General features: G+C 43.0%; 1 protein-coding gene across 1 annotated transcript in view; it reads left to right on the plus strand.

The window, feature by feature from the left end:
- Positions 1-7,100: 7,100 nt before the first annotated feature.
- MOCS1 (molybdenum cofactor synthesis 1) overlaps positions 7,101-16,688 on the plus strand; it is a 19,832-nt gene continuing 10,244 nt past the window's right edge. Inside the window, exons 1-3 of the mRNA XM_010078181.1 lie at positions 7,101-7,208; positions 7,867-8,034; positions 11,542-11,706. Of these exons, the coding sequence (XP_010076483.1) occupies positions 7,878-8,034; positions 11,542-11,706 (322 nt within the window). The 5' untranslated portion in view covers positions 7,101-7,208; positions 7,867-7,877. The remainder of the gene's footprint in view (positions 7,209-7,866; positions 8,035-11,541; positions 11,707-16,688) is intronic.

Raw genomic sequence — 16,688 nt, forward strand, 5'->3', positions numbered from 1 at the left:
GTTGAAAGACGTAGTTTGTGAAGAGCTGCTGGTGATAACCGGGGAGAGGGGGCCGTGACCCCCCGCAGCCTCTGTGTGGTGATCAGGACATGAGGGGAGTGAGGAGAACCCGCAGCGATAGGTAATCCTGTGTCCCCGCTCTGCTGGAGTGTCACCCTTGCTGTGACAGTAAGTAGGACATTCGTTCTGTTGGGCTGAAGCGGTTCTGTGGGCCCGGTCACAGGAGAGGTGACACAGTGGCTTCGGTCTGCCCAGGTGACAGCAGGTGGCCTGGCAGCTGGGGGTGGCTGTGCCCCGAGCCATCACACCAGCTGTGCGGCAGAGCGGTTTGTTCCCAGCACAGGTGTTGTCCCCATCCACCTCTCCCTAGCTTCGCTTTCGCTCCCCCAGCTGCGTTTGGTCTCCCGGTGTCCAAATGCAGGAGGAAAAGCCGCAGAGAAAGGCACAGGTTGTGTGTCTGGAGTGATCCCTGCTGGGACGTGATTTATTGATTTATGTGCAATTGCACGGCTGGCTTTAACAAGTGGAAAATAAGCTGGAGCCGCTGGTGACAGTCTTTGTGGTGCCAGGACTGAATGCATTCAGTGCCACTTATTTACAGAAAGCAAAGTGGATTTGTGTGTTGCTTTGTTGAGTGCTTACTTGGCTCAGGAACCTCGAAAGGTTATTGAGTTTCTTTTGTTTTTTTTTTCTAAACCATGTACTTTTTAATAAATTCTGATTGGAATGACTTTTAACTACTTTCTGCATGTGGAGTAGTTCTCGCATACGTTCAGGAATACTTTCGAAAGAGCTTGATTGCAACATCCCATCTCTGCAAGCCCTGCTGCCTTCGGGGATCAAAGCCACAGTGGTTGGAGAAACAGGATGAGTGATTTGTGCGTGTGGCACAGGAACTGTGGCAAGTGTCTGGCCGTTACCCTGCAGGGCCTGAGAAGCAAGGTAATGGGAAAGCGAAGACAGTGCAAACTTTGCAGCTATACAGTGAGAATATACTCAGTGCTCCTTTCTGTTCTCGGTCTCTTCCAGGATTCATCTACAGAGAGCAGCAATTACCGTTACAGCCGTAGGGGACACTGAAATGTGCTTTCGGGTGAAGGGATGTTCAAATGTTCAGAACAATTGTGAATACTGCTTGACTGGCTTCTGGGTTGGATCTGAAAATGTTCAGGGGTTCTGTTTAATGAGATTTCAGAGGGGTGCAAAGGGGAGAGGAGAGATCTAGACTCTCTGCATTTCGTCCCCTTTAAAAAATGGTCCTTCCAGCTGTGGAAGGAAGAACTCTGTAACGCAGGAGCTTCTGGAAACAACAGAAAAGCTGTGTCCAAGGCCATCCATTTTAAGTCTTTAGGTTAAGTTACAGTGGAGTCAGTACAGCTGCTGCATTGGTATTGCGTGGTGAATTTATGTTCGGTTTATGGCTTTTTTAGCCTATTCCTACATGCTGCTTTCTGAGACAGCAGCAGGATGTCTGTGTGCATGCTGTCCGTTCTGTATTTGCTAGCTGTAATAACACTTTCTGGGAATGCTTGGTACGTGTCTCCTTCCAGCAGAAACACCTCATAGCTTTTATTCATGTTTTGAATGTCCATTAAGTCATTATAACGTTCTCTAGATGAACTATGTGGTGAAAATGAATGTATTTCTAGAAGTGAAATGATATTGACAAGATAACCAGAGGGGGCAAGTCTGAGGCTGTGCAAACTTACATCAATTTTGAAGATGATATAAGATGTTCCTAAATTGTTTACAGATAAAACCCAGAACCTGATCAGATTATTATTGGACTGGTTAGTCCACCTGTTTGAGCCTCATTGTATTTCAGTTGTCAGTCTCAGAGGTGTGACTGTCATATTGCACAGGGTGGAGTCCCTTTTTCTAAGACTAGTAGCTACAAGAACTCTGAGAGCAGCATTTTCGTACTTGTTTTGTTGTGTAAAAGCATTTCTCGACTAGTTCACAGTTAACAAAGGAAAGTCTGATGCCATACTGTCATCTTGTACACATGATGATATGTGTCCAAATTATATTCTTGAATAACAAAAATATTATGTAGGATTACATATTTCTGCTACAAAACTGCATATTTTCCAGTACAGTAGGAAGGGTGATTTGTACTTATTTTGTTTTGTTGTAAGCTGGAAATAAATGTACATGCAAACCCCACAGCTTTTTGAAACAAAGGAGGAAGATAAGCGGACTCTTAAGATAGTGAGGCTTGAGAGCAATAACATTAAGGTAATTAGCTTTTTTTTTTTAAATCCTGTTCTAGTTGTATCAGTAAAGGTCTTCAGTATCCTGATGCGGAGTTTCATTCAGTTTCTTCCCTCTGTTGGTGTAGATCCTGTAATTCAAACGTAACCGCCTGAAGTTTTCTGCGGCCGCAATGAAGTCTTCACCACTGGGATAAAAGGGAGAGCTCAGCTTGGTTAGAAAGACCTCATATGGCCCTTATTCTTGGCCAGTCATGTCTGAAACTCTCTGTGTCCTGGAGCTGCATTTTGTGGGTAGCTGGTCAGAGTCCCTGAGCAGAGCTCTCCGTGCCAGTAGCCAGAACTGCAGCATGCTGTTTGGGGTCAACTGTTGGGCAGCAGCTGCTGAGTCCTCAGAAAAACATTTGTCTTGGACTTCTCAGCTCAGACCTCATTCTGGCACTTGGCCTAGTTAGACCCGTTTCAGTGTCTGTGGTTGTCTAATTTCCAGGTTGAACAAGGACACGATGTCACCACTTCCCTACAGGCTAAGATATAAAAAGTGAGGCATGAAACAGAAGAGCCTTTGCTGAGTTGTGTCTGCGATGCTGGTGCAGCAGCTTGGGTACTCCAGTGAGGAGGCAGCAGGACTGCAGGAGCTGGAAGAGCCAGCAGCTGTAAGAGCAGCACTAACAACTGCTGTGGCATAACTACACAGATTGTGGTGGTTGTGTCTGCAATGCTGGCGCAGCAGCGTTGGGTACTCCAGTGAGGAGGCAGCAGGACTGCAGGAGCTGGAAGAGCCAGCAGCTGTAAGAGCAGCACTAACAACTGCTGTGGCATAACTACACAGATTGTGGTGGTCCCCGAGGCCCGTCCAGAAGAAGTGTTTGCAAGCATTACTGTTTCACAGTGCGCAAATACGTTGCTGGGGAAAAGGTGATGGTGGAAAGCTAGAGCAAGTATAGTACTCAGTCTTCAGCTTGATAAATAGATGAGCTCTGTTCTCTTCCCCCGTGTGTTGAACTGAGCCCTTCCAGTATCTGTCAGTTTGTGGTGTTCCTGTTGGTCGCTCATACCTCTGGTGACAGCTTCCAATTTTGCTGTGTTGTTAGAAGGGTTCTTCTGGAAATCACAGGTGAATTGGCAGGTCTGAAGGGTTGACAGCTTGTCAAAATAGAGCTACTAGGTGCAGTCAGCTAAGCTCTCATTCTTTCAGTACTAGTATAGAACATAGGATTGACAGTCCAGGGACTGAAACTGGTTTTTCACAGCTCAGATAAAGCGCACTGTGTGTCAGGGCGTACTCCTCAGATGTGCAGAAGTGTCTCCTGGCAGCTATGGAGGGAGGGGAGTGGGGACTTGGGGGTTATAGCCATCCCTTTGAGTGAAAAGTTATATGGTTGGGCATTGAGACATTAAAATACCAACAAACACCCATCTTTTCCAACTGCAGGGAACTGAATAATCCTCTCCCTGTAGCCTGGGAACTGTAGCAGGCAGCTTTTGCTTTCTCCCTGCTCCGGCAGCTCTCAAAAAGGCTGCAAGTGACTAGGTCCAACCTCACCCTATCGGAAAATCCTACTTGCATGACTACCTGAGAGAGTGCTTCATCCTTGCCCTGAATTACCAGAAAAGCAGCTGAGTTTCCATCTCTTGATATTTGGCCTTCCCTGTGGAATTGATAAAAATATGAGTCATTGCTGGGTGCAGTGGCGGTTTTGGTAAGACAGCATCCACTCCCGGTGGAGCTCGAGGTGATGCTACTGAACTCCTCATGGGTGTCTCCTGATTCCTCCTTGCTGACATCAAACTGGACAGAAACTGAACTAACAGCTTAAAAATTCCATCTCCAGTCACGGCTTAAAAATGCCATCCCCAGTCCCTCTTTCCTCCCAGACAAACCCGTCTCTGTACACAACAAGAAGTTGATGGAAAGAAGCTCTAGTAACTCTGGAAAACTTTTTTCTTTTCCCCATCCTAACCCTCACTATTTTGCAGCAAAAGTTAGTTATTGCCAACAGGAACTTTGAAGTATATTGACACCAATTGCCTGCCGAGTGCCTGTTCTTAAATGCTGCTTCTTAAGAGTTCACTTTAATTAATGAAGGGCAGTATTATTCCTTCAGTAAATCCTCTTACTTTAGTTTCCTTGCCTGTAACAGCCCTGCAGGTGGATGGCAGCCCAGGAACAGAACTGCCGTCTCCTGCGTCCCGTGCTAGTGGCTCCTTCCTGAAAACAGAAAATTACTTTAAGCATATTGTTGTCCTTGAAAAGAAACTATAGAGTTTTGGCATCCATTAGATACAATCACTAGTCTCCCCCTCTTGCCTCCCTTCTGCCAAGGAGGACAAGTTTTCACTTTGTCCCGCCTCTAATGCACACTCTGAAGCAGGGAGGTGGGAGGTTTATGCTGTTCTGTCTTCAGTCGGAGTGGGTAAGGAAGCCTGCTCCTGGAAAAAGATGCAAAAATGAATTACTGAGAAAGAAACAGGAGATAAATGCTCCTACAAGAAGGACTGAAATAATTTTATGAGCATGAGAGTGCTCTCCCTCTCAAATGTGAACAGCTTTTCAAAATAAGAGGAAGGAGAACATCAGAAATCCAACCAGGACAGAAAGCAGTGCAGTTTTGAAGAAAAAATACTTGTGGCTTGTTTTTTTTTTGAAGTTGGCAGTATTTAAAACAGCATCAGATTTAGTCTGTTCAGAGGTGAGTTTTCTAACTGGGGAAGAAGCAGAAATGAAGTCTGAGTGTTTAGCTGGGCTTGTCGACTTAACCCTGTGTGTGTGTTCTGAGAAACTCCCCTGATGAGTGCCGCAGAGCCAGCATTTCTAACACAGCAAGCCCCCAACTTGGGAAAATATAGCAGCGCGGAGGCTTGCAGACAGCCCGCAGCCCCTTCTCCCTCCTCTGTTGCGGCCACTGCTGCGAAACAGAAACTGAAAGAGATTGCTTTCTTCTGGCAGAAAAAGCAATTACGTGGAAACTAGTACTGCTGTTTTATCAGGGGTAAACAGATCTTTCTGGGCTTCAGAATCAGCCCCTTTGTGTCTCCTTTATCTTCTCCAACTGCCCCACTGTTGGTAGTGGTCTTCTTATCTAACCACGAAGCTGTTTGGATCAAGAAGTGTAGTGGATTGTTCAAAGGCTGATGTAAAGATTGTGCTGCCAAGAAACACTGCTCCTGCTTATAAGTTTAGCAGCAGCAGCTGCGGTGTTAGCGCAGCTGGAATCAAAACTGCTGCAGCTGCTGCTGCTGGCTGAGGTCGGGCCCCTTCCCAGATAACCTGTGCTGTCCGGCTGAGCTGGCCACGGAGGGTGTCCTCTCTGTTTCCCCCCCCCCACTTTTTTAACTTTGTGAACACCATGTATCCAGAAATGGTTTTGTGTGTGCTGTTCCACTGGAGATGAAGGTCACTGTAGGTACATCCAGGAATCCTTTAGCTTCCTTCATTTTTCCTAGCTGGCTCTTAAGTGTCTGTAAGTGGTTTAACAAGGGCACAGTGAAGGTACTTTAATTATTTTGATCCTCTTTTCCCTGCTTTGTTTTGTGATGCTATGAAGGTGGCCTCTGGCGGGGTTATTACATTGGCCACCTATAAAATGTTAATTTGACTGGGATAGAGGAAATGAAACCAGCCTTGGCAGGGTTTGCACAATGTTGTTTGTGGACATTTGTACCTAGTGTCTGAACCAAGTATCCCCCAGCTGATGAAAGTACGTCGGTAAACTTTTGCTTTTCTGAAGCACTGTGATAAGAATTGGTTTCGTTACTTTCACTTAAGGCATTGAAATATTTTCCAAAGGTAGCAGAGTGGTTTCAGCTGTGCTCTACAGGTGTAGAAAACAGATACAACATGGGAATTTGAAAGTCATGGGCTAAAGGCAGCAGTGGGACTCCCTGCTCTTAGACCTTACTACAATCAGCCATGTTCTGGTGTCGACTTTGGGATGTTTTTAAAGATGCTTGCTATAAAATTGAACTGTATTCCAGTAGCAGCTACTAATTTAGGATATTTCAGTTGATACCTAAAATGCCCTCATTCTGGAGCGCAAATACTCAGTATTTCCTGAAAACAGTGTTGCTCTAGAGTATGTTACACCGTGCTTTAAAAATCCCCAAAACTTGTAAACAGAAATCACTTTTAATAGTCACTTCATGACAGTTAATAAAGACATTATTAAAATTCTGCATCATTTTATTGCAGTGTTTAAGATCATACATTTCTCTTCCAGTCGCTCTATGCCCTGTGTTATTTCTCATCTTTTATCTGAGACAATCTTTTTGGAAGTATTCTGTTGTATGGATTTGGACAAGAAGACCTTTGTTGGAAATGTTCTTGAAACAGACATCATGAACCATAACTCTACAGAGCAATAATTTATTTTTGCTATTAGCAGGATGTTATGTCTTGCATGTGAAAGTTGATAGGGACACAAGCAGAGATGAAAAGTTGATGAAATTCTGCATCATCTTGTGCTGAAGTGCGGGGACCCTTATGTATGATTTCATTTATCTGCGGGCTGTAGTGAGACTGAGTGGTCCTTGATCATTGATTCTGGAAATGAAGGGACACACAATTGGAAAAAGCTGCCTCCTATTCTGCACACGAAGCCTGAAGCACCTGTGACAAAGAGGCTGTATCTCAAAATGCACAAGGAAAATTGTAGTACAGTTCCATGGAAGGGTGTGAAACTTAATCACTAAATGGTCAGTTTTAGCCACAACGGTAAGTCATGGGTTTTTCTTGTGCTGCTATCCCTATGGGGAAAAATGGAATAATAATTATCAGTTGAGTTCAAAGTTAATATTTATACAGCAAGTTCATAGTGAGGATAGCTATTCAAATATTTAGCACTTGCTTGTTTTCATTGCAGGAATTGCAAAGCTCAGGAAGAGGACGCTTTCTGCTGGAACATGCCGCTCCCTTCTCTGCTTTTTTGACGGACAGCTTTGGCCGTCAGCACAACTACTTGCGAATTTCTTTGACTGAGAAATGCAACCTCAGGTGTAAGTTTCTGCTTGCTTTCTTGCAAAAAGCTCTTATGCACCAGATTGTGCAAATGCCAGGAATTGAGATAGGGTACTTGTAGCTGTGTTGGCCCTGTGCTCTTTTTTTTTGTCTTCACAAAGTAATGGCAAAGGATAGATAGAGACTGATTTGGGGCTGAGCTGCTGGTGGGATGGGGAAGCAGGAGCAAGCCTAGGGATCTGCCAGAGGCAAGTGGGAGCGACCAGTCTTTCATCAGACTTGGTGTGGTTTGGATGCTGGTGGATGTTTGTATGCCATACCCAGAGAGTGTGATAAGCATGAGAGCTCGTACCTAGGCATTCCCACTATTACGTGTGCAAAGTTTGTGGCAATGTCCCAGTGCTTGCCAGTTCAGTTTGCTGTCTGTGTTTGAATGCAGGTTACATAGCTTTCCCTTCAAAGTGGATCCATTGTAGTTTTGAGACCCGTCAAATAAGTCTTGGGTTTTCTTTTGAAGGAATTGTTAGGAGATTGCTTGGAAGAAAGGTCTGGTGTATGATCTTATCTGTATTTCGGAAAAGCAAAGTCATCTGGCATCTATTAAAGATGGCTGCACTTGGTTCACTTTCCCTGTCAATAGTAGATTAACTTCTGCTGGTTATTTTTCCCCATGGATTTCTATATTCTTTGTTTCAGGTCAGTATTGCATGCCAGAGGAAGGTGTTCAGCTGACTCCTAAATCAGAGCTACTTACTGCTCAGGAAATAATCACCCTGGCCAGACTGTTTGTGAAAGAAGGTGTAGAGAAGATCCGACTGACAGGAGGAGAGCCACTGATCCGACCTGATGTGGTCGATATTGTGGGTGAGTTCCCAATAAAGTGTGTTTCAAAGTGACTTGCTATATATTGATCTGAGAACTATGCTTACAACTATCTACTTATACAGTCCGGCAACCTGAAGAATAATTATACATGAAATGACAGTGCTTTTTCCCAACACTTTGGAATGCAAGATAGTTCCTTTCAGAAAACTTCCTATTCTGCTCTCCGGCTTGGATGGAATTTACGTCTCTTCATATTATAACGGCTGAACTTAGTGTTGTCCTCATATTCAAGGTCTCCTAGAATAGCTTGCAATAATGCAGCCTTGGGGTAAAAAATCAAGAATCGATGTGACCAGACCCTCACTGGGGAGGAAGAGCTGATACGTGCTTCCAAACAAAACAGTTTTTCTTTTGGATTTTTGAGGGTTTTTGTTTTTGTGGTTTTGTTTTGTTTCCTTGATAACAGCTGTCGCTTGTCTGTGTTTAATAAGGAATGGTGGAAATGCCGATGTTTTTACAGTTATTGACGAAGACTGTTACTTCAATGGAAGATAAATTGCTGGGCAAGTTTTTACAAGTCTATCTCCTTTGATTGTATTGTGTTGACTGACTGTACCTGGTTTTTTTTTCTTGAGCCAGGTGCTTTTTTCCCCTGTCCAAAGTCTCATATGTTATAGATATTACAACAGCTTTGCATAGTGGCAATATATTAGATTAAGGCTATGTAGGTGGGTGCACTTTGGTGTGTCGTGGGCATTGTTTCTGCGCGTATACTCTTACAAGTACTAAAGATAAGAATGGGTTAATGTGGAAGATGAAGGTCTTGAAAGTAGAGTAACTGCCTACTTATACCCTGAGCTTTGGTGCAGGACACAGCTGGGCTCTGCTGCTGCTCTGTTTTGTTCAGGATTTGGAAGACCTTTATGATCTTTTCTAAAGGAAGCAGCAGAACAGTGTAGTATACAGAGCTGACCTGTTTATAGCTAGAAAAAGTACGGCTAGAGTGAGCTGGCTTGGGTCTCTTTGAATCTTGACTGTGAGGAGTCCTGCAACTGCACTAACTTAATGTTTTTGGAAGTCTGTGGAATACCATTTTCTAGGTATTCTCCCGTTTGGGCTGGGATAGAGATAATCTGGATTTCTAGGTGCTTTATAGAAACTGTCTACAATATCTCTGGTGCTGAATAGTGTTGAGATTTAAGTTAGGTTTTCAGCAAACCTTTCTCTTCACCATAACTGGTCTATGAAATACCAATAAATCTCAAAAATATTAATGCTAGGTTACTATTACCGTACTCTTCCTATACGCAAGCTCAATGAACAAATGTGATTTGAAGCTACTGTAAGAGTCCATGCTATTCAGAAACCTGCTACAGTTCTTTAGATTATTTCAAATCTTCTTTTAATGCGTGTGCATACATAAACTATAACTTGGCAACTAATGCTTGGTGAAAGCTAAATCGTGTCCTGGCAACTGCTCAAAACATATGGTTGAGACTTTTCTGAAGCAGCTGATAGTGGACTATAGAATCCATCTCCTTGGGATACTCGAAGTTTAAATCAGCACCGATTTAAACTGAGTGATAGCTGTTTGTTATTAATACTCTGAGAAGTACAGATCTCCATGGAGAAAATAATTTTCCATGGGGTAGGGGACAGATGGTTGGATGACTTTTTATAGCAACACACACATTTTGAGAATGAAGTGGTACAAGGTAGACTTGCTAATTCATTTATTAGGAGATACCCATACCTTTTCTGGACTCAATCAGGAGAAGTGCAATTGAGGAAACGATTGGAGGAGAATATGTAAGAAACTTGTCTGTTTAAGAAGATGCTCTTAATCCTAAAGGGAAGGGTAGATGTAAAAGGGTTTACTTGATCAGTTGAGCCTGACAAATCAGCTTTTAGCTTCACGCTACAGCATCTGTTCCGTTTCCTTTTCTACTTGATAGTTTTATCCATTGCCTTTGCTTGTGCTGATTGTTGCTAAAGCAGTGACCAAAGGTCAGCCAACAGACTTAATATGGGCACAAGGTGAGTTACAAAGTTACAAAATCTCTTTAATGCCTTTTGAATTTAGAGGTGAACAAGCCAAGAAACCAAGCAACTGCAAAGGTTCCACTTCTTAGCATGCACAGGTAGAGTATACTAACTGGTCCTTGTCAGCTTGTTGGTGTTAAGTCTCCATCTCTAATTTGTTGCAGTTGTCTCCTATCTGATGTGTTATTACAGGTGATTCCACATGTTAGTGTATTTCCAGTGGCTCATCCTGGATCTCATCCTGCCTGCTGAGGAGGAAGATGCCTTGATAGCAGCTGGTGCCTGCACTAACTGACCTCATCAGCTGGTGCTACTTTTTAATATTTTTTCCATTTTAGGCTGCAGCATGGTTTTGGCTTTATTCTGTGCCTTTATGCATTCTCCATTTCTAGCAGTGAAGCCTGTATGACAGCTAGTCTTTTTTTCTCTCTTAGGAGGTTGAGCATTTTCACATGGAATCATGAAGGTTGGAAAAGACCTCAAGGATCATCAAGTCCAACCGTCAACCCAACACCACCCAACCCACTAACCCATGTCCCCAAGCACCACATCGACACGTTTCTTGTGTGTTCTGAGGCTGTAAAAGAAAGCAGTGGTGTTCCTGTGCTATCCTCTGGCTGCAGTGTGTACCCTGTACTCTCACAGACTAGGCTGCTAGTGCTAGCTACTGTTAAATAATTGTTGGCAAACTTGGGCCAATAGCATGGAAAAATTTATTCCTTGTCAGTGGGGAAGATTCTGAGAGGTGAATGTCAGAAAAATCTAGTTCTTAGTAAAGATTGCTCTTTGCTTTGCAACCTCAGGTTCCAAATGTCTTTACAGGGCTCTTAATCACCTTGGAAATGCTGCTGCTGTAAATTTCAGCCTCTTTGGTATGACCCAGCTTGTCCCATTCCCGGGTTTTGGGCCCAGCTTAGGGTGAATATTTCAAGAATAGCTGAGGAGTGAGATAGAGCAGGAGTAAAGCCTTTATCAGCATGAACAAATAGAGGTAAAACAGGGAGGGAAGAAGGAACTATGAAATATTTGTGCTGCAATTAAAGCCGGCTCAAGAGTAAGGGTTCTTCAAATATTTCTCAGCTAATTAGGGTAGAGGCTATGAGAGAAGGGAGGAGGGAAAATAAGAAAATTACTTTGCTGGGCTCTGCTTCTGCAAGTCATTTAACAGGGTTTTTTTCCTATTTGTTATTGCACTTACAACCGGAGGTTTGAAACAACAGTGAAGTAGCTGTTTACTCTTAAGAAAAGGAGAGCAAAATTAGTGTGCATTTTCAGAGTTCTTTATAACCAATTTTGCTTGCAGTAAACGACTGCCTTTCATACCTGTTGAAATGGATTTGTGCTAAAATGGGTCTCATAAACCAGGCTGAAGCGCTGCAGTGCCGGTGTTTTCCTCGTGCCCTCTGTGACTTTTTTTGTTCATTCGTTTCACAAATCTTTTGGGTTTTCTGTGTAACTTACAGTTGAATTACTACTTTAAAAGTTTTCTTTTTATTTTCGTAGGTCAACTGTATAAGCTAGAAGGGCTGAAAACCATTGCTGTCACAACCAACGGGATCAACTTAGCCAGACTGCTGCCCCGACTGAAGGAGGCAGGACTGAATGCTATCAACATCAGCCTGGATACTTTGGTCCCAGCTAAATATGAGTTCATTGTCCGCAGGAAAGGTACAGGCTTGTCTTCTAAGGCAACTGTGTTAATTCTAGCAGTAATGTTGGGAGTTGTTTGGTACGTCTTTCACGCTTGGGTGGGGAGTCAATTGCTATCCTTCTGGGGCTAGGAAAAGTAGTCTATGCTAGCTTATTTGATAGTGACTCTTTTTCCTTCTTTCTACAACCCCTAGGCAGGTAGAGCCCCTTTAGTCAGAGCTGGTGGAGTAGAAGATGCTCAACTCACCACAGTCAGTAACTGGCTGATTAGTGGTTAGTCATGGATATCAAGAGGACTCTCCAAATCTTCTGTTGGTCTTGTGTGCTGCTCTTCTTTAATACTGTTCAAGAAACAGATGTTCCCACTATAGGAGCTGGGCACTAAGATGCCACAAGAAATGAAGTTCTTGTCATGAATAGCGTCAGTTTCTGGAAGTTATATTTGGGGCATGCTAGCAGTGGTCTCACTTGTGATTAGTGATGTTCCCTACCTCCACTACTTTTTAATAGGAATAAACATAAACGGTCCCTGAGGTCATTTGAGGAGGGGTGCTAGCTTTGTAACTTCTCTCTGATTGAGATAGTAATTCCAAACAAAGTTTCAAAAATGCTTGGATGTGCTCAGTGTTACAAATTCTTACTTAAATGAATCCTAAAGCTCAACATGAAGATCAGCTTCATGGTTGTGCTTCCTTCCAACCTAAAACTGATCTTGTCTCATTCTATTTCTGTCCAGTAGTGTAACTTTGGCAGTTTGTGAACTTCCAATTCAGACAAAAGCTCCAAGTAGCCACTAGATGGTGCGACAGCGTAAGGTAAATGTAGGGTAAGGGATGTGGAAATCTGGGATGTAGAAATCCGGGGTGCTGTGAGAAGCAATCTCAGTGTTTGAATCACCCCACTATCCAACTGAAGTTCTGCTGGCAGGTGCATAAAGGTGTCCTTGTCTACAGTCTCTCTGGGAACACTCCTTCAGGTTTCTACATCATGGTGCAGAAATCTGTCGCTGTCATAAATGACTAGAGCATTATCCTTCCCGCGTAGGCTATTGCGTTAATCTGGTTGTGTCATGGCACAGTTGGCTCCCAGGGAAGTATCTGATCACAAGCAGATGTTGACTGTGCTCTTTCCTTCTGCTATCGTCTGCGTTTGAATATTACCTGCTTTATGACATTCACTGGAAACAAGCCTTTCTTTCGCTACTGAAGGGGCAAACCTGATCCTTCAGCTTCCTGAATTATATGGCCCCAGCTTTTCATATCTGATTGGAAGCTGTTAAGAATGTGCTGCTTATAAACTGAAAGTTATTGGGGGATAAGGGTAATTTTTATTTATATAAATTTTCTATTCCCCTCTTCCACCCTTAAAGGTCTTTAACCACAAAGAGAGAAATTGCTTATCTGAGTAGCATACAGAATGAACAGGGAAGTTTCTATGACTCAGTATTTTTAAGGAGGAGAATAAAATCTCTGAAGCATAGATTTATTTTTTTTTTTTAAGTGGCGATCGGGTAAAAATAGTAATGCAGAGTTGGGTTTCCCCCTTTTGTTCAGGACTGTAATTACGTAAAAATACTTTTTTAGTCTTTTTGAGGGTTTTTTATTTAATAGGAGATTTCTAAGTATGGGATGAGCAGGGAATAAAGTGCCTGCCCTACTGTGCTACCCTGTCTCCTGTGGCAGTTCCAAAGGTGACAAGATATAGCTCTGTTAAGGTGAGAGGGATTCCTGATCTTAGATTCCTACAGGCTGGTAACTTCTGTGGAAAGGAAAGGTGTCACCTTATTATGGAGCTAACCAGGAACTCAGGAATCTTGGAATCAGTTTTTCTGCTCGTCTGGAAACTCATCCTAGGGCTTTAAGAAAAGGCTGGAATTTTTTATCTTTGCTTTTGTTCCCAAAATGGTTGGGACAGAGGGAATGACTGTGAGATGATCAGAGATTTCACTGATGTATGAAAGCACATTAGAGTTCCACAATATATCTATTTCTCCCCACCTACCACATTCTAAGGGATGAACAATGAGAAGTACTGTCTTGCAGGTAGCCAGTCTAACCTGTTTCACAGCCTGTCCCTTCTTTTTGGTTCAGCACAAGGAAAAGGAGATAATAATATACTGTAGTTGAAGCATTAAACATTGGCTTGAAGCCTTTCTTCTTGTAAGGATTAAATGTTGGGAGGTGTTGTCCCACATAGGATTGTTCTGGATGTGCCTAAGGTTCTCTGTGCTTTGAAGTTGCCTAAAGTTACGATTTCAGAAGAAATCTAAAATGAGGAAAATATTGAAATTTTTCATTGAGTGGAAGAGAAGGGTTGTACTTTTGAAAAGTCAAACAGAAACTTAGAGAGCTTCTGAGCCTTGACTATTTCCTGACACAATGACATCTACTATTCATTTCTGCTCTAACATTTTGAAATGTTTTGGTTTTATTCTTTTTGTTGTTCCATTACAACAGGAGGACTTTGATCTAGAAGGGATGTTCCAATAAGTATGGCCATACAGATGAACTCCTAACAGCTTCCCATAAAGAAAAAACTGAAAACAGTTAACATCAGAATATGAAATGCAGTTACAGATTTTTATTTTTTTACTGTAACATTTTTACTTTAAATAATCACCTTGCCCCCAAAATCTTTCAGTGGAAACAAGATCACAGTTGTTGTTAATCAGAATAGCTTCCTTTTTTTCGTTTGTAGAGATTTTTGATAGCTGTTTGAAATCACACTCTTGTGCTAGCATGGCAGGAGGTAAGAGGCAGAACTGGGAAGGACACTGAATTAGATGCACTGCAAGCTCTAATCCTCTTCCACACCTCTGCAGCAAGCTGAGCCCAAGCATGTGAGCATTGAAACATGGAGAGTTTTTGATCTGCTGCTTGCTAGTGATTGTTTCCTGGCTTTTTAGTTAAGTTCAGTTTCAACTTTCTGCAATCCTGAAGTTGCACATAAGGTTTTCTGAGCTGCTGCAGTGTTTTGATTCCACTTACAGCAGTGTATCATTATCTCTGTTGACACATTCAGCCTGCAAACTTGCTTAATTGGAATGAAAGCTACCATTGGTGTTGCAAAATTCCTGGGCACATGCAAAACCAGTAGGTGGTAAAGGAGAAGGGTGACAAGACATAACTTCCAGCACTTGCTCACAAGAGTTATTTCACTGTCTTCTCCTTGCTCTTCACCTCTCTGCAGCCCAGACTAGCATTGGGACTGGCTTATAAAATGGTTTAGCATTTTCTGCTTGCCTGTGTCCATGCTTTATAACAGCTTTACCAGCCAGAAAGCAGTTAAGTGAAAGTTTCTCTTTTTTTTTTTTTTTCTTGAATGCATCCGATATTAAGTATGTGCAGAATATTATTGAGTTATTGCTTATTTATGGTAAAGCACCTACAGGTTAGTGAAGGTATGATGCTTTCACTAGAGAATCAGTGTTTCCAGTAGATTAAGCGACAGGGAAAGGAGGGTGATGGACCTGCACAGAAATATAGATGACTAGGAACAGTTATCGGCACAAACTTCTGGAAGATATTGCCCTTTTGCTAGCATGTGTAAAGTATTTTTTGCTGTTGAAGACTACAGCTTTGGAAGAAGGAACTCAATGTCATGCGGTGTTTGGTCTCTCATACCCGAGTTTAGTGTGCGGAACAGGATGGGAACTCAGTCTAGTGGGGGACAGGAGGGACATTCACAAGCACAGTGCTGGCAGGTGAGCACACCCACTCACCAGAAATGTGGACCCCAGAGCTCAGGAGCTCATTCTTGCTACTATCACCTTGTTTCTCTGCCAGCTGGTGAGTGTGGCAGGGAAGGGAATAACAGGTCAAATCGAAAATTGATATCTTGATGAAAGGTCTTAACTTCGTTTAAAGTTGACAGAAGGTGTGGTTGGAATGAGATGATCAAGAGGCTTTCCTAAAGGCCTTGGGAATTCCAAAATTGCATTGTTGCTTTCTTTTTCTTCCAAATGTAAGAGGTATGTGTAGGGTGAAGATACTTGCCCTATATTAACCATGTGTCTGGGAGCAGCTGACAAGCTCAGGCCATGCTAAAAGGTAGGGTGAGGCTGGGCACGGCGTTCCCTGGAGTCACTGCAGTTTTTGACATCTTTCATCTGTTTTCAAGGGTCAAAGGCTAACTGATTGCTTTCTTAAATCACAGAATCACAGAATCACAGAATGTTAGAGATTGGAAGGGACCTCGAAAGATCATCTAGTCCAATCCCCCTGCCGGAGCAGGACACCTAGATCAGATCACCGCATCTGGAATATTGTGTCCAGTTCTGGGCCCCTCAGTTCAAGAGGGACAGGGAACTGCTGGAGAGAGTCCAGCGCAGAGCCACAAAGATGATTAAGGGAATGGAGCATCTCCCTTATGAGGAAAGGCTGAGGGAGCTGGGTCTCTTTAGCCTGGAAAAGAGGAGACTGAGGGGTGACCTAATTAATGTTTATAAATACGTGAAGGGTGAGTGTCAGGAGGATGGAGCCAGGCTCTTCTCTGTGACATCTAGTGCTCTAATCTCCTCCACAGTGTGCTCACCGATTTCACATTTAGTCATAAAAATGATGATCCTGTAAAATGTTGCCTGTGATCTTCAAACTAACGGGTGGTCGGTAGCTTTGGGAAGCCCATTCCATCTGTAGCCAGCGATGAACAGGGAATCGAGGGGCTTTGTTCCTTACCCTGTTCCCCTCCACCGGCACCTTTTAAAATTCACTTAGCAGTATTGCTGCCTGACTCAGAACAGTGAGTTTCTGCCATTTTAGTGAAGATACATGTGCCATTATTATAAAATAAACATTAATTTTTAATTCTTTTGCATCTGGAGGCAGTTCACAAATGTCTTCCATTAGTGTATAGGTCTCCATACACTAGTGATACATGGGTGTCAAAGGTGCAGAAAAGCACACCAGTATTTTTGACTACCCAAATACCAGATAAAAAAATTGATCTCAGTGACTTTACCACAATAACACTGGCAGATTTTGGGGGGGGGGGGGGGGGTG

Source organism: Pterocles gutturalis, unplaced genomic scaffold (genome assembly GCF_000699245.1).
Source record: "Pterocles gutturalis isolate BGI_N339 unplaced genomic scaffold, ASM69924v1 scaffold29113, whole genome shotgun sequence".
NCBI lineage: Eukaryota > Metazoa > Chordata > Aves > Pterocliformes > Pteroclidae > Pterocles > Pterocles gutturalis.